The sequence below is a fragment of the Pipra filicauda genome, unplaced genomic scaffold, assembly GCF_003945595.2.
Source record: "Pipra filicauda isolate LSUMZ 115617 unplaced genomic scaffold, ASM394559v2 scaffold459_size522612_pilon, whole genome shotgun sequence".
Classification (NCBI taxonomy): domain Eukaryota; kingdom Metazoa; phylum Chordata; class Aves; order Passeriformes; family Pipridae; genus Pipra; species Pipra filicauda.
Window position 1 is genome coordinate 59667 of NW_024104597.1, and position 18520 is coordinate 78186.

The window sequence follows — 18520 nt, forward strand, 5'->3', positions numbered from 1 at the left end:
CTTGGTCAAATTTATGGAAACTAAAATGAAGACTTGTAAATATGATATGTTGGGTAAATGTCAAAATTAATTTTGTAGAAGGAAGCTGTCATAAATCTGTGTACTTTGAAGCCTAGTAGCCCTTGGGCAGAGATGATTCAGTTGATAAGGTATAGCTGGACTTCCAGGGTCCCTTACCAATAGTCAACAAACTCCCTAAATAGTTCAGAAATAAAAGGGAGTGTCTTCCTGTAGTTTTGAACTGGTTATGGTTCTAATTAGTTAAAGGTAATAAAACAAAGGCTAGAGATTGAGGCATCCTTTTTCCAATTGCAGGAAGTCACCAGGCTGCAAGAATCTCTGTTGGTATCTCTACTGTTAAATTACCTACTAATGCTTTAGGGGAAAAAAAGAGAGTGGACAAACTTATCATAAGAAATTTTCAAGGTAGTTAAAACTAGAACTGACTGTGAATATTCTCCATTTTCTCACCTTATCTAGACATCTGCAAAGTAATGCATAAAGAGAAAAGAACTGTACCTATGCATGCACAGAGATGTAACCATTCGGGAAAATACCTTGGTGCCATTGTGAGTAACTCCTGGAAAATATCAGCTCAATCCTTAGTAGTGATCAAGAAGATAAATAGGATGAAAAAGACTTTAAAGAAAGCTTAAAATAAAAAAGAAGGTTTGAGGTTTGTGTGTAAATCCACAATGTGCCCAAGTGTGATAACTGTATCTTGAATACTGTAGGAATAGAAATAGTACACAGAAAAGCTGCAAGAATGCTCATAGGTACAGAAGGGTTTCTGTGCCAAGAGATTTAAACATAGGCTTGGGAAGGACCCCTGGGGTTGCCATGTCCAGACCTCCACTACTGTTGGCACCACAGCACACAGCTTTTTTCTCAAATGCTGCCAGTGAATTCTCTGGTCTCTGCTTTGAATGCATTAAGCTTTTTCAGCTCTGCCTACATGTCAGTAGACAGCTGTCCTACTCTTGTTACACCACCTATTGTGTCTTCCCCCCCTTGTTCAGCAGTGTCATTCATCCTGAAAACTGAGCTAGATTCTAAAACTATTTTTTTTATTCATTTTTTGGGTCACATCTGAATTACCTGTCATATCCACCTGAAAAGCTGCCCAATTTTCCCTTCCCTGTCTCTTTTATGTTTGTGAAAATCCTTTTTCATATTTGTTTTGACATCAGGGAAGGGAAATTTTTGAGGGTTTTGGCATCTGTGGGACATATGGGAAGAGGTAAGCACGTAAAGTGATGTCTCTGCTGTTTCCCATAGTCCTCATTAGAGGGAGGAAGGTACACAGCAATTTTTTGCTTGTACTGTTCAGAGAGATGAGATAATCATTGGGAGAGAGGAGTTCATGATAAGGTTCTGTTGCAGAATAACTAGGCTGAAAAAAATCCCTCATATAGCTATTAATTAAAGGGGCTCTTTGCTTTTCTTATATTAGTTTTCTTTACAGAATAACTTTATTTGAGAAACCATTCCGTACCAAAGAGCCCCCTTTTTTCCATAGTAAGAGTCAAGTCTGTGCAACAATGACTCAGTCATAACAAGACTACTACCTCATTGTAGCTAGATATAATTTTAATTGAGGATGTCTATTTTAAATGGGCCAAAATCTTTTATGTAATCTAAGAAGGGAAAAAAATAATTCTTCATTTACATTGCTTGATGCGCTTTATTTGCTTGCTTTTAAAGTTCTTCAAATGCATCACACAGCAGTGGTGGATGCCTTCAGTGATCCACTTAACCATTTTACATCTGTACTACTATAATACACACATCCCAGACACGGTTCTCTCACTGGAACTGGGAGGGCTCTGGCCAGTCTCTGACTGTGAGACTAGGAAAATGTCAGAAGAGAAGAGGTGAGGCACTGCCCTGGTCCATGGAAAAGACATTTGCAATTCTGGTGCTGCTTCTTGTTTGAAGCATGCAGGTTTATTAGCACCAGGCCCAGAAAAGGCATCCATTTGGATCAAATCCAATGACATTTGGAATTTGATGCATTTGTTTCAGAGGCTGGACCACTCTCCTGATGAACCTCTTTTTGTCTAGGGACATAGCTTAAATCTGACTAGAAGCTCTTTTTTAGCATTAATTGGGAGTTTCTGCTTCTTAGGGCTATTGAGCTCTGCACCAACATCCAGTCTCTAGCTTTATGTGGAGCATCTTTGGTGACTGATCTAGACAAAAGTGTGAACTGGAGGGGATATTTTTTTCATATTTTGGCTGTATTTTGCAACCACAGAAGTGACTGTTTCATTGCTGAAGCTCTTACTGCTGAAGTGAATGTCTGTCTCACCAAGAATCTTTGCCCAAGAGATGGGGCTCAAGGGTTTGAAGATGTTGTAGGCTGGCATGAAGGCACAGACTAGTGAGTGTTGTAGGAGAGCTATACAGTACCATGAAGGTATGTAGGATTTTCTTATGTGATCTTTGCTTCCTTCATTTTTTTGGGAAAATCACAGTGGTGGGTCTGGGAAAACAAATTATGCCAAATTGAGGGGGGTTAAAGGTAGTAAAATAGATGATTCAGTGCCAGGGGTGAAAAGTCTTGCCTGAGATCTGAAAGAGGAGGAAGGATACAGGACAATAAGAGCTTGCTTGCCACTGAATAAGGGGGGGTGTGTGTGGTAGTACCAGCTATGGGTTTGGATGGCAGCCTATGCTGGAAGAGTGACACAGTTGGTCTCCTCCTGTGGGTGCAAAGTCATTGCTCATATGAGATTCAGAGGAAGGTGATGGTGTGTGCAGTAGGTTTTTCTGCAGTCTGGATTCTCTTTCTTTGTGGTACAGAACATACACTGACAGTACAGCAACTAGTGTGGATATCAGCCATGCTCTGATCTGCACCTTAGTGTTCTGTGGGGGGAAAAAAATAAGCCTGAGCTCAGATGTGCCCTAAGGGGTGTGGATCCATCCTGCAAAATGAAAGCGACCGGTCATTCTCAAACAGGCAGAGGGTACAGCTCATTCAAGCTGAGCATATTTAGAGAGGCCACAAAAGCATAAACCTGACCCTGATTTAGGGCTGGTAAGACTGTGCTCTGTATTGGCATGTGGTATATTTTAATTTTGGATATTTAATTGAATAATGGGATAGTGCAAGCAGGATTGGCCAGCATTGCTCTCCATATACCAAAAGCAATATTAGATTTGTAATACTCCCATACCATTGCAAAACCTGAAAAGAACAGCTGTAGCAAGTCAGCAGAGACACAACTGTGTTGTTTCTTCTGTAGCCATCAGATGCTTGGCTGGAAGGATGACAAGCCATGTTTGTGTCCTTATGTTCAGACTTACCAAACTGCAGGATCCTCTCTTGTTTTTCCTTAGAATAATTAAAAAAAAAAAAAAGAAGAAGAAAAAGAACTCCAAGGAATTTAATCTCTGTGCAACTGTGTACTTGTTCCTAAATAAGTCTCCCAAACACTTTGTGATGCTCTAGATACAGGACATCAAATTCCAGCAGCAGGTGTGTTCAGAGCTGCGGGGGTCCAGTGAGGAGGTTGTGTTCCTTGGCAGAGATTTTTTAATTATCACCTTGTTAAGGTGAGTGGGAAATTCCGTCTAAAAAAATCATCAGCGTGGAATGATGCAGAATTTTACCTCTCGCTTTCTTATTCTGTGGGAGGAGGTTTCTAGGGGCACTTGCTGTTCACTTTTAATGCTGTTGAATAAACTAATGACTGTGTCACTAGGATGAGTGAAATTTAAATCAAAATCTTGTGTCAGACTTTATTTCTGAAAGGGCCTGAAACAAATTCTAGAGCTCTGGCCCACATCTTACTAGATGTCTAAAATGAATTGCAAATATTTCCATTTACTCAGGCTATTCATCTGTCCCTATTTAGGGGGATACATCCTCTGTTTTGTCAAAAAGTGCAACTTTTCTACCTCTTACCTCCTATTTTTATGGTTAAGTATGTTTCAGTGAGATTAAAATGTACTTATTTTCTCAAAAGACCTATTTGCCACTTCCAAAGAGTGCTACCTGCCCCTCTACTTCTTTCAAATGCATATTTAAAGAATTGGAAGAAACAACAAATTTGAAGAAAATGAGGCTCACAGTATTTAAAAACACATGCATAGACTTGCTCTTTAATTACAGCCTTTTTCCTAACAATTAAATGTAGAGCTAGCTGTTACTTTATTGAGTTGGGTTGTGATAAAAACACACTGGCTAACAGCTACTCTAAAAATTCCTTTAAGAAATGCTTTTAGTTAAATTTTTGCAGGTTAAGTCTTTTAGGTCGGGGATGAAGAAGGTGCAGGAAGCTAACTAGGCACACAACTGTTAGTCAAACTATAGAAACATTCTATACTCTTTTGGACTTCAGAGAGTTTTATGATCTGGAAAAGGAGTCAAGAAGCCCAGACTGTTTTTAACCTCAGCTTAAACAAACACTTAAAAATGCAAGGTAAAAGCACTTTGGTGGTGATAAAAGAGATTTTAGTTTGACATTTTAACCCTAAAGTAAGGTTAGGACTTCAAATGCTGGGACCAGATGTACCTCTGGTGATTTCAAGAGGACTTGTTTGCAGGATCTGGTTCCCTCCCCAGTACTTGTCCTGGTATCTGCTCAGACTCCTGGAGACCCTTTTCCCACCCACATCCCCAGCCAGCTCTCACGCCACATCCCACAAGCAGCTCCCACACTCTGCAAGCTCCAAACCTGGCCCGGTGAGTCAAACCTGCCCCTGTTGCTGAGGTCTCAGCTCACAGCCCTGCACTTGCTGCTTAAGATACAAATGATTGGTGTGGTGGTTTTCATATAATAACTCAATGGTTTTAATACTCATCTCAGAAGTGGTCGAACTTGGGTTTGGGTCCTCCTTCTCCCAAGGGATATTCAAATCCACCTGTCCCTTCCCAGGCTGTAGGCAACCTCTCAGCCCATTCTATTGAAGTTGTGCCATGATGCGGAGAAGGATTCGCAGAGCCGGAGAGGAGAAGCAAGTGGGAGCCTGATTGTGGCCTACCTAAAGAGAGGTGGGGAGCAGGTATCTGGCAGCATTCCCAAGGCTGATTACTATGTAATTTGCATTAAAACATCTTTGGATAAAAATCAAAACCAGCCCTGGAGGCAGAGTCCAAACCCAGTGCTTCTATCCACAGGGAGAGGTTGCAACCACCTTGTCCTGGCAGCAGGTGCTATTTTGGTGCCACCCCAAACCACACCTTCTTCCTCCAGCCACGTCTTTAAATGAAAGTTGGAGCAGCTGCTCCCTCATACTGACACCAGAGCCACGTTGAGGAGCATTAGCCGTGTTCACGACCTCCCAGTCCCAAGTGGGCTTCCTGGGCATAAGTGCTAAGAGGTTCAGCTTAGCCAAAATATTTGGATCTCAGCATGGAGGAAGAAAAACTTGAGGTATCCAATTACCTTCTTTTGGTGAAAAAATGGGTTCCTGCAGACTGTCAGGTTGGAGGAGGGGAGAAGTCATGGCTGATTTAGCTCTGTGTTTAGAGTTGGAAGTTGTTTCCTGTTGTGATTCTCTTCAGGTATCCATGTGGCTTTGAGGACCTTGCCCAAAGTGAATTGAGAGTGTGTTTCATTGTGAGATGTGACTGAAGGACGTGCAAGGTTGACTTCAGCTCTGGAGTGTCCAATTCTCTTCTGAAAATTACTGCAGTTTCACAGTCATTTAGAAGCTTTAGAAATTTTTCCCCTTGCTTTTCTCTGGCTTCTTCTTCTGTAAAATAGAGATAACAATACCTTCAGGACCCACCATATTTTAAAAAAGGGTTTGCAATCCTCTGAAGGACAGCGGGCTGAGCACTGAGTATTAACTTCCTAATGAAGAAGTTGGGCAGATGACAGAAAAGTCAGGAAAAATTATGCCTACTGGTGCCCTGGGTGAGGCTGGAATGTCTTTTAAAGAGACACCTTTTGCTGGCCATGGTAAGATGTGCAGATGAGGATGCGTGTCATATTCTTTATGCTTAAAATGAGCAGCTTTCAGCACACGGGAATGAGGTTATTGAAGGCCTGTGGGCTGATTCAAGTTATTTATGATGGGGCTATACAGCATGGGGAATACATTTGTCAGTGCTGTTTGAAAGGCTAGACTTTAAAAACTAAATCAAACCTAGCTCTCTAGACCTTTGCAAGATAACCCTGGCTAACCACAGCTGACTTTCCTCCTTGACTGGTACGAAATGTCTCCTCACTCCCCTCCCCACACAGTGCCTTGTTCTGCCAAACTCTCTCTCCCCAGATGCGAAGTTCTGCTCTGGGTCCGTGATCTGCTGTGAGGAGTCCTGCTTTGACTTTAAGGCTCATGGAGGATCTTCTGTTCCTAGGACAGCAGGTACTGAACTTTTTCTTCCATGCTATAAACCCCTTGAAGATACAAAGGTGCGGGTTTGTGCACTGAGACTGTGCTTTCCTTCTGCTCCGCCTCTGAAAAGTCAGGGAAGGGAATGGAGCCAAGTGGTTCAGGCTGCAATTTCTGAGTGTGGAGAAGGTGCTGTGTTGTCTTCTCTTTGGCCAGAGGAGGCCAAGTCGGTCACTGTTTCAGTCCCTTGTAGGCAGTGATTTTACAGGTTTGTTCCTTGTGGACAGAGGAGTCTGTGCTGTAACATCTCTCTCTGTGGTGATCACTGACACGGGTTTTCATAGGGTTGAACGGGTTGGTTCTTTGTCCTTGAACTCATTTGGTTCCTTCTGATGCACTGGCTCTGAGGGTGCTGTGCCACCGGACCATGTCAGAGATATTAGCCAGTAAGCTGGAGGAGTATATTTTAAAATGTGTTAACTTTTAACATTTTTTTTCCATGATTTTGAGAGTGCAACAATTTTTCGTGTCTCACTGGGGACATGCTTTCTTGCAGCTCAGTATTGGACTTACCGTCTCCTCAAGCTTTTATATGCAAAATTCTCTAATGAGAATTTTGTCCTTCCTTAAAGATGGACAAAATGATTTTTCTTTTTGGTGATCCTTATACAAAATTACAGGACACAGAAGAACAACTTGTGGCATCCAAGCGTGGTTTTGATTTTTAGCAGTCTGGGATTTGTCCTGAGATGGTGCACAGTCTGTAAGGACAGGAAATGCTTTCTGAATTTTTGGAGAGAAAATACAATGCTTTTCCACTTTATGAGGGTTAATGTGCATGTTGAACCCTTTGTCTGGGCTCTGCAGTGAGGCCGTGACCCAATCTTCCTTCAGCAGACCCTTCCTCTCCTCTTCAAAAACTTATATTGAAATAGTTACTGTTAGAAAGCAACCAGGTAAAATAATGTGTGTGTGTATTTATATAAAAGTATAAGAAGTGTGTATGTGTGTATATATATGTGTCTGTGTGTATAAATAAAATAGCAACACAGATGTTGGCTCTCTGTCAAATGTAAATGAAAGCCTTATTCACAAGATTTGCTTACTGTTTTACTGTGGTTTCATACTGAATTGAGCAATTGGGAATGAAAGAGAGTTGATTTTTTTACCATTTCTGAGTGCACTGCAATCATATTACGTTAATAGTCTAAACCAAAGCTAATCTTGCTTTCCCATATACTAGCATGTTGAAAGTAGTGAGAAGCATCTAAATTATCTTAAAAGTGAGAGTGATTCCAGAAACTTTGACTGATAACTCACACCACTTGTAATATTTTAAATGGTTAGATGGGAACTTGCATATGATGCCTGCCTGAAGGAGTTCTTATTTGTAAGATAAAAACAAGGGAGACAGAGTAGCATATAGCACAATAATGAAATGTATACAATACTCCCGAAATATTCCCAATAGCTGTGGTGACCAGTATTTGGAGTTCTCTTTTGCCATTACAGCAGAAGAGCCTTGAAAATGCAAATTTCTGTCAAAGCAAACACTAGTGAGAATATGTCTGATCCTGCCTTTGGGATCTTGATTTTTATTACTGAGTATAGTGTCAGGTTCTGCCATTCCAGGGGGTGTTTTCTGTTGCTTCAAAACAAAAAAGCTTCTTGGACCTATCTTTCAGCTTTCATCTCTGGTTAAATGGCTCCTTTAACCCTGCAAGGCACTGCAGAAAAACTACATTAATTTTTTCATCTGGGGGTCTGCCATGACCCCTCTTTACAGCTTTTACCCAGAGGCTGGAGGAAGCCTGGATGTCAGTTGTGGTTATCTGATAGCTGTGTACAATACCCAGAGAGGTGCTGTGCGGATCAGAGGTCAGGGATGGAGCTACAGATTGGCTGATGAAAGAATTTGGCTATTGTGGAAGCAGGTTAAAGCAGGGATCAACACAAGTTAGAGTGCCTGGCTGTGGTATTCTCCAGATTTCAGGAGATAGAGAAGATCAGAGAGTTCCTTGGGAATATTTCATGTAACATCAAGCAGCTCTTGTCAGACTTGCTCCTTTGTTTTCAGAAAAGGCAGGATGATATTTTGGAAAACACTATTACCATTTTGCTGGGCTGGTTTGTACAGCCAGAAGAAATGCATAAGGGTTTGTCTTGTCCCATTTATTGAGGATATCCAAAGTTCTCATTTCTCAGATGTGTGTTGGGTTGTCCAGTCACTCCAGCTTGTGTGTTCAGTGGTCCTGCCACATCAGCACTTCACTGAAGTTTTCTTTAATGTATTCACAAAAAGTGATAAAACACTGCATAAGAGGCCTCATGGAATGATTAGTTTAATCTTCAATTAGTTCCCGCTGAGACTTGATGAGAAATCATTTGACAAGGTGGGCATGAGCTTTAGTATAATCTGCCTGTCCAGTTACCATGAAGCACAGTGTGCAGAGAGGAAAGAGGCTGCAAATGGAGAAAACCATGATGCCAGCATTGAATATTTTAGACTGCTGCCTGTGATGCATTTTTGGTCTGCTTGAGCGGCTTCAGCCACTGGGATATTGCTGCCAGGCATTAAAGACAGCATGGGGGATATTTTCATCTATATAGCTGGTGAGATGTTGACAAGAAGCAGTCAGACTTGTTTTGCCCTTGGTTGGGAAGGTTTGTGGATCAGGCTGGTGAGCTCCTTAAAATCCACAGCAAAATAGGAGCTAAAACCAGTCAAAGTAGTTTTTACCATAAGGTGATTGAGGTGGGGGAGAAGAGGACTGAATTTTTAAGTCCTTTGGAGTTGACTGATTGCCTCTAATAAACAGTTGCACAAGAGCACCTCCCCTGGGAAACACAACATTGCCTTCTGTTTGCACAAACAGTGGAAAACATTGGCCACTTTTATTAAAAGGAGTGAGACACTGTGCTGTGAAATGGCTTGGTTTTCTGTAAATTGTTTATTCTTGTTTCTTTGCAGTCGGATGGTAGTTCCTTGTTTCGTTGTTTAGGTCTCTGATTCTACAGTCATTAAAGCTGGTTTTTATAACTAAAGAATCTCAGCCTTCTGAGCAATTGAAGACCTGCTTAGAATGTGGGGATTCCGAACTGCTCCTTCTGGCTATGGAGAAATCTGTCAACTGAATGTTAAGGGATGAACAGAATAAGAATTCCCACTGCCAGTCACATCTGCCACAGACTCCCTTCAGACAGCTTGTCTGTACAGGCATCTTCATGCTGGATATCTCCTTCATCTGTGTGGTTTTAGGTTCCATACACTTCAGGTCTGCACTCCCTCCTCAAACATCTGGGTTAGGTTTCTTATTTAAGCTGCATATGCCTCACACCCTGTGGAGTTTGGCTGGAAGTAGGTAGGTTCTGCAGTACTGAAAATCCAGTCTGTTAGCTCCTCAGTTTTGTTACTATTCAGAATAATCTTTGCTGACCTACTGGAGGCAGCTTTTCTGCCAAAAAAGAGTCATTTGAGTGTTTGCTAATCTGCCACAGGCGAACTGAGGCCAGTTAATCCATAATTTAAAGTAATCTTGTTGATTGCATTTGCATGATCGACTCAGCTGAGAAATGGATGGTGGCAGGTACCCTGTCACTCCTTTTGGTAGTATTAGCTTTGCTTACATCCAAATCTGAATCGGGGGAAGTTCAGGTTGTGCATTAGAAAGAGATTCTTCTCTGAGAGGGTGGTCAGTCACTGGAGCAGGCTCCCAGGGAAGTGGTCGCGGCATTAAGCCTGTCAGAGTCCAAAGAGTGTCTGGACAACGCTCTTAGTTACATGGTTTCAGTAATCCTGTGAGCAGCAGGGAGTTGAACTTGAAGATCCTGATGAGTCCTTTCCCACTTGAGATGTTCTATGATTCTATGAGTAACCACACTGCAGTGGCATTTATAAGGAAGCAAATGATGCTGCTTTTCCCTGCGCAGACCTACACTTATTTGAGGCATGTCCTCTGGTTTACAACACTGAATGCCACATTGAATGGAAAGCACCAGGGAGGATTTAAAAATCTCTGGTGGTTTTGGACACCTGGTCTTAGACCTGGAGACGTTTGCATCTGAAAGTGGTTTGTGGGCGTCAATTAGTTCAGAAGAACTTATGAAAGGGGGCAGATTGGCTTCCTCAGGCTTGTCAGAATGCTGCTCCTGAGTGTGGCAGCTAGAAAAGGTTTCTTTGGTCTGTGGGCTGATAGGTTTGCTGGCAGCTTTGCACTGTAGTGAAGAGAGGAAACACATACACACTCCTTGGTTTAGTGATAGCTGACACAACAGGAGATAATACCTGGATCAGAGCAGCACACTAAGGCTGAAATATAAACTGAACCCTGGTGCCCGCAGAGTGCTTGGAGCAGAATTGTGTCTGATAAACAGCAGAGAGACAATGGGAGGGGGAAAACAGCTGGAATAAGCCAGGAGTCAATGACAAACATAACATCAATTGCAGTACAGGCTTATGCTGAAGGCAGTGAAAGATGTTGAATCCCAAGGAAGAAGACTGGTTAGAGAGACACACTTGGATGTGGTAGATGACTCCTCCTGGATGTCCATGGGATGTCCATGGAACAAGATTGTGCATCCTTAAAACAAGAGGGATCACAAGACCCCGAATACCGCAAACCACTGTGTCAAAAGGGGCAATGTTACATGCATATTGCAATAAACATTTCTGTGTTGAGATAGGTCCTCCTGCCTATCACAAGTTGTGAGAGCTAATGGTTAAGTTCCCAATACTGTGTTTGTCTTGGAGCTGCTACTCAGTGTCCTGGTAGCTGTAGAATTTTGATCATCTGTACAAAGGCAGGACCCATCCTTTTGGGGGAAGGATTTGCAAACACAGACCACACAGGACTTCATGAGCCCCATCAGTAGCTCCCTGAAACACTTTGAGCATGGCATTGGAGTAAAGTGCTGTGTGATACTTCTAGTTCAGTTCCTTGGAAGCTGTCTATGCTTCCCTTGTAAAGGCACGAATGCCGTGGGATGGGTGACGTTACTGGCAGCCTGTCCCAGAAATGGCATCTGCCTCTTGTATGGTCTTAACTTCCATTAGCAACCACTTAAGTAGATAAGGTCTTTGGCTATCACAGCATGAGGATGCTGGTGAGTTTGGTTTTGCTGACCTTTTTGGCAGCTCTCAGATCAGGCAGGCTTTTACAAGTATCGTCTGAACTTTATAGGTTGCAATGCTTTTCTTGAATTTCCATTCCTGAGGCTGCCTCGCAGTAATACCCAAAACACCATTTACATTTTAGTATTTAAATCTTTTATGAACTGATATGAAAATCTCCTGTGCCCTAAATATTTTATCTGAAATATATTTTTTAAAATCTTTAAATTATCCTCCAAGGGGCTGGAGAGCTGAGCGAACCCCTGCGGGGGGGAAAGGGCTGCAGCTGAGGGAAGTGTGGGGTTTCCAGGCAGAAGTGCAGGACAGTCGGAGAAGTTCCTGCCTTTCTTGACTTGGCAGACATCTTTGAATTTTAATGCTTTTTATTTTCAAAACCTGTGGTTGATTAAACTGCAGAGCAGCAGGACTTGGTTCCATCACTGTCCCCTGCTGAGATGAGCCTGTGCAAGGTGTTCCCCGGGAGCTGCTGGGCTCACCTGGAGTGTGGCTGTGGGTTCAGGGCAAGGGGCTGGTCCAGCCTCCCCACATCCTTTGCCAGCCTTGGCAGGAAGCCAGGGAGAGACAGTGTGGGGATGCAAACAGCTGCGAGGTGGATGCAGAAGGCTGCCAAACCAGTAGCAAACTCTGAGCAGCGAGGCTGGGCTTCTGGCAGGGAACTGCCAGCAATTTGCGCTGCAGTTTCTCTGAGGTTGCTGGAAAAGGGCCCACACCGCTCTTCTTTCTGGACGAACAGCAAGCTAGAACCCATTTATTCAACACAACTCTAATGCCTGTTACCACAACGCTGCAGAAACTCATTTAGCTCGAGTGCTGCACCAGTGCCAAGCTCCCTGCTCTTGGCTCCCTCTCCTCTGTTGGAATCTGGGGAATGGCTTCTCGCTAATGGATCAATGAATCGATAACCTCCTCCAAGCATTTATTTAAATATCACTACCTTTTATGCTGCTGCTGGGAAGGGATGACACCAGCAGCATTAATTCTTGCTGGGGGAGAAGCGATGCTGTGTACAGCACTGCGCTCAAACCAGCTGCTGTCATCTGGTTTTTCGTGACACGGCTTTTTTCTCCTGCCCTGCTGAGTCATGGGAACGTCACTCAGCACAAGGCACAGGGCAGACTCCTGCACGACAGGGATTATTTTTCTTCTTTTGTGATACAACTCAAATCCAAACTGGATTAACTCATGGTTTATGTCGAAAGTGAACTGCTTGGAACAGGTTCTCTAGAGGAATTTTCTTCTGAAGGAGCAATATTTTCATAGCATTTTAGGAGCAGTTTTTAATGAATTAGACACTTCAGCAAGTAGCTTGCTAAAACGTGCTAAAAACCAAACATGGGCAGGAGGACTTATTGACTAACCCCTGTAAGTAAGCAGGACCAAAATAATTTCTTTCAAGTGGAATTTGGGAAACCATTCATTGGGAACTCAGTGGTTTTCATTGTAATATGGTTTGTTCCTTCCTTGTCAGAAAAGGAGTATGTTTGATACTATGGGTTGTTTTGTATGCTAAGGATCCTCAAACGTTTTCTTAAGAGTAAGGAAATCTCAGAAATTCTCTGTTTGCTATAAATTGAACTGGGAGTATGACACATGTAGGACTGATGTCTTTTGCTTTCAACATTATATAACTAAATTTTTGAGAATATTGCCCGTCTCTCCCTGTATGCTTGAAAATTTAGGAACATGTGTGATTGAAAGTCCATCCAATTTGGCATCCTGCCTGCATATATTGTAAGTGCCAGACGTTTGGGCAGTGATTATTTGTACCTTCTGGACACAAGGGATTTTTTTCCCCTCCTCAATATGCTAAACTAGGGTCTGTAGCATGAGTGTCTGTGTTTCTGCTAAGCTTAAAAAAATACAAAGTAATTTAAAGAAAATTCTTAGTATTGTAAATTTTAATCTAATCACTATCAATATACCAGTCCATACCTGGTTTCTCCAAACAGTGAATTCTTTGGGTTCCCTGCAGTCCATGAGCTCCTTCTTCTAAAACCCCACAAAATTCCAGCTCTCTCCCTTGTCTGCTAATGCTTCCTGATCTGACCACAAAAACTGCTGAAGCCTCATTTCCCAGCTTGTCTGCATTCACCTCACTGTCTCTTGCCATCCTCTCTCCAACTGAATGTCTGTACAAAGCTGGCTTCCATGGTTACTACTAAAATAGGCAAAGGAGATATTTTTGGTCAGAATTTGCCAGTTCAGCAAGATCAAAATGCTTTTGGGAAATGTTCTGATTACAGTGAAATTCAAGCAGGATGTTGTCTTGCAAAATGAAATAAAAAACCCCTCCAGCTTCCTCGAACTCACCTGCACCTTCTTGGACTACCGTCCTGGGCTGCCCAGTGCCCCACTCCACCATCAGGGAAACCAGTCATTCAGACAGCCCTGTGGCAGGGCTTTTGTGTGAAAACATTTGTTTTTCTTGTTCTTTTTGTTCTAAGTGTTGTCATATCAAAATCTTCTCTGCCCCACATCAGCCAGAGTGCCTTCTCCTCAGCCAGCCTCCTCCAGAGCACCCATTTCTGTTGTTGGACTTGTTTGCAGGTATTATTTATTTTAGACATCCATAAAAGCTATTCAACCATGCCATGTCTTTTGCTCAGTAATGTGTTGCTGTCAGTTGTCCCTTCTGGTCTCTCCCGTTTGTTTCCCTTGTGGCATGCCCCAGTTTAGTTGCAGACCCTCTGAGGAAAGAGACTGTCCTTTTTTTATGTATCTCGACACACCTACTGTACTTAGCCTGAATAATTTTTTTTTTCATTCTGTATTTGCAATAGGACCTCCTGCAGTTTGGGTAGCTTTGGCTTTCCTTTACAAATGCTGCTGTATTGTTAAACTTCCCTCCCAGGTCCTAGGACAGCGTGAGCTGTGTCTGTGTACAGTTCTACAACACTGACCTCATGGCTCTGTGTTCACAACAGCCTTATGGTTTCCTGTAGATTCTGAGCCTTTACAAACCCACATGATTCCAGCACCCAAGGAAACTGGCAGACTGAATGGTGCATGGACCTTACCGGAGTTCCTAAGCCCAGCTACAGTGCCTGTGAGGTGCTTCCCTACCTCAAGGTGAGCTTCTCATTTCTAGCACTCTCCTCAGCACAACAGTTTCACTGCCATGTCGGTTTAATGGAGGAGAAAAGAAGGCAACTACTCCTCTATGATCACCTGTCCCTGCCTACTTTCTCTGGCCAAGATTTTCAGAAGTAGTGGAAGAGTGTTTCCTCTCCCATAAAGTATCTCATAGAGTATTTCTTGTCTCATAGAGAATCACAGTATCATAGAGGATCCTGAGTTGGAAGGGATCCACAAGGATCGAGACCAGCTCCTGTCTCTGCACGGGACCACCCCAAGAGTTACACCATGTGTCTGAGAGCATTGTCCAAATGCTTCTTGAACTCTGTCTCACTTGGTGCTGTGACCACTGCCCTGGGGAGCCTGTTCCAGTGCCCAACCAACCTCTGGATGAAGAACCTGTTCCTAATATTCAACATAAACCTCCCCTGACACAACTTCACACCATTCCCTCGTGTCCTGTCATTGGTCACAAGAGTGAAGAGATCAGTGCCTGCTCTTCCACTTCCTTTCATGAGGATGTTAAAGACCTCAGTGAAGTCTCCCCTCAGTCTCCTCTTCTCCAGGCTGAACAGACCAATTATCCTAAGCTGCTCCTCATACGGCTTCCCCTCAAGGCCCTTCACCATCCTTGTTGCCCTCCTTTGGGCACTCTCTAATGGCTTAATATCCTTTGTGTATTTTGGTGACCAAAACTGCCACAATATTCATGATGAGGCCGCCCCAGTGCAGAGCAGAGTGGGACAATCCCCTCCCTGGCCCAGCTGGTAATGCTTTGCCTGATGCCCCCCAGGACAGGGTTGGCCCTCCTGGCTGCCAGGGCACTGCTGTCTCATATTTAACTTCCCATTGGCCAGGACTCTCAGGTCCCTTTCCACAGCTCTGCTCTCCAGCATCTCATTCCCCAGTCTGTCTGTACTGCGTTGCATTTAACCATCTTTGCAAATTGCAGTGGGCAGCAAGCAGAGACACTCAACCCATCATTTTCTGTGAGAAAGTGGGCGTTTTAGCCCAGTGGATAGCAAAATGTGGGGCAGGAGACAGCCTCCCAACACATGCAGCTTTTTTAAACTTAAAACATAGTATTCCAGTGCAATGCAAACTCCAAATGCTTTGTTTTTAGACAAACACATACATACTAGTACACCCTTTTAAGAAGAGTTACTAAGGTGTGTCTGCACTGAAATGACCAGAGGATGAACACGTTCTCTTCAGTCACTATCCAGTTCCAAGATTTGTTGTTGCCCCCATGTTACACTCCTGGTGGGCCAGACTGGAGGATTGCAAGGAGCTGTGACCAGTCTCTGGTTTGGACGATCTTGCTTTCAGCAGCTTGCCCCAAACACAGAAGGGTGAAAGCAGCTTTGTTTGTTTGTTTGTTTGTTTGTTTTGGTTTTTAGTTATATGTATTTAACATTTACAAAATGTTCTGCTGAGATATTTATGCATTTTAGAGTTGGACCTGTGCCTTCAAAGGGTGACACATCTGATGACCCTTCAGAGGGGACCTCCTCCTCCTAGCTCCAAGGTGCTGCCTGAAAGGGTGTTTGCTGCCAGTTAGCCTCAAGACTTTCCTGAACCAAAGCTAATGTGCTTCCATTTCTGAAATCAAAAAAGGCAGTGATCTGTGTGTCAGCAGCCCTATCGACAGCTCCCGTGTGGGTTTCAGACATGGAAGTACATTTAGGAGAAGTTGCAGAAATTTCTTGTATCCTAATGGAATAAATTCTGATTTGCCAAGAAGCATCTGCCTGACTTCTACCACAGTCCTCATCAGCAGGATTGGACATGCTCTTCTGTAACCACAGTGTAATTGCTCACAGTTTGTGGGTTGGGCTCCAGTGATTGACGAGAGCCGTTATTCCCCTGCAAACAGAAGGGAAAACACCATTCCCTAAAACCTGGCTAAAGGAAGTTTTGTTTGGCATGCATTAGCCCATACTTGCAAAGCTGAAGGCTGTATACAGGGTTGGTTAGCACAGATCACCCGAAGTGTAGTCAACAGATGCGTTAGGATTAATGGAGTTGTTTGAACTCTGTGATAACATTTGTAGGAAAAGTTCATTAGATCCACATCTGCAAATTATAAAACCTTCTACCCTGTTTGGGGTTTGTTATCTGTAGAGATCACTGTGAAAGATGGAACAGCTGTGAGAGCTATTATTCAAGTTGATATATAATAATTGCAAGAAAAGGTAGAGTGTTTAGACAGATGATATGAAGAACAGATTTGCAACAGGATCATTAAATTCATGTTCCTTAGCTCTCAGGAGCAGGTGTGAATTGAAAGGAAAGGCACGAGTGAGATCCTCAAGCCCACTGAGATTGGTGTTCATAAGAACATCTTCTGGATTTGTCACGGCAGTGCTCATCAGAGGAGAAACTGGGGTGAGAAGGAGAGTGAAGAAGACAGCTTTCTCCTGCAGAGGAAAGTAATCTACAGAGGTGTACTCAGTAGCTCTGTTATGTATATCATTGGTTTCCAAGACCTTAACATCCTTATTTTATTGATGAGAACAGTTAGAGCTTCAGTTGCTTGCAGGGTATTTGGCTCCAGACTGGTCCTTGGTCTTGAGGAAGTTGGTGCTGGAGGACTGTGCCATCAGCAGAGATATCAGAGTGGAGTTGATGAGGGATATCAGTGCCTTTGGTCCGGCTGAGTTGCAGCTTGTCATGCCAGCAGTTACTCTGGTTTAGTGACCAGCCAGTCGTTGAGGTAGATGACAAATCTTGACTGGCCTCTAGCTTGAGAGGGGCAAGAAGCAGCTGAGTGCTAATTGACCTTCTCCTCCCAATGCCCCCATCTTGGAAAGGGACAACTCTTGCTGCTGCAGGGCTGCTCTTCTCCTAAGGGTTTGCTGGTCCTGTCTTAGCTGTTTGTCCCAACTCAGGGACCAGGACAAGGGCTTAGTGACTCCCAGGAACTGCACACTTTTACAGAACACCATCAGAGAGAGGCGCAGGCCGGAGAGGTGTCTTTTCTGTCCCCTGGCTCTAGTGAAGACTGCAGGGATTATGCTTTCAGCTCTGTATAGGAAAACAGTTACTTTTATCAACCACTTGGCACGTGTGCTTCAGCGAGGTAGAGGAGGCATGCGGGGTCTCCATAATTAATTATTTTCTCAGAGGAGGGGATAAAACCTGAGTCCTTGAAACTTAGATTCCCTTCTGGTGCTGAGAGGAGGGGAATAAGGGAGGTATTATTAGAAAGCATTTCTTTTATTTAACAGATGTTAAATAGCACTATACCACTATATCAATCTGTCAAGTATACTAATAGAAAACAGGGTATAGAAAAGTTGAGATGTGAATTTCACAGGGAAACAACCGCCCCCTTCCTGCAGGATCCTGGATTTGGGTCTGGGGGCCAGTGTGAAGCACAAGGAGCAGCCGCACATATGCCAGGCACATGTGGATGGAGAGGGGAAGGAATAGTTGTGGACTACAACAAAAAGAACTTGTTGCAGCTGGAAAGGTTTTCACCCACCCTGTCCTGGTTGTTGCAGTTGAAGCTGGATTAAAAATATTTTTAAAGCAGGGATCACATGTATCTCTTGGATTTTACAATGTGTGTGTATATCATGCTATGGGTTTCAGTGGTGTTAATCAGCATTTTCAGAATCTTGGTGGATTAAAGTCTGGAGGAGAAAAACAAACCTCTACTGGAAGATTAAAGGTTGAGAAGCAAGCCTGGCTTTGCAGTAGCATGCATTGGTCCCAAGTCAGACCCAGAGCGATGGTATTTTCTTCTCAGACACTGCGTTGGTTCCTTAAACTTGTCCTGGTGATCCCCAGCCACTGGCTATGACTGCAGGCAGCTCAGTTCAGTACGGTTTTATTAACATAGCTGCCTGGAGCCCAAGGTTAAGTGATGAGAATTTCAAAACAAAACAATAAATTAATAAAATGAATGTGTCATCAGCTGATCCTCTTCTGACCACCATCTGTCCCCTGATCATGTGATGTCTCCCAGCTGGCCACCCAAGAGACAAACCGTGCAAGATCATCATCACAACATATGCT

General features: G+C 43.4%; 1 protein-coding gene across 1 annotated transcript in view; it reads left to right on the plus strand.

Annotated features, from left to right (window-relative positions):
• Positions 1-6294: 6294 nt before the first annotated feature.
• Positions 6295-18520, plus strand: part of MSANTD1 (Myb/SANT DNA binding domain containing 1) — a 33117-nt gene continuing 20891 nt past the window's right edge. The window contains 3 exon segments of the mRNA XM_039385976.1: positions 6295-6377; positions 6379-6455; positions 6458-6559. Coding sequence (XP_039241910.1) covers positions 6295-6377; positions 6379-6455; positions 6458-6559 — 262 coding nt within the window.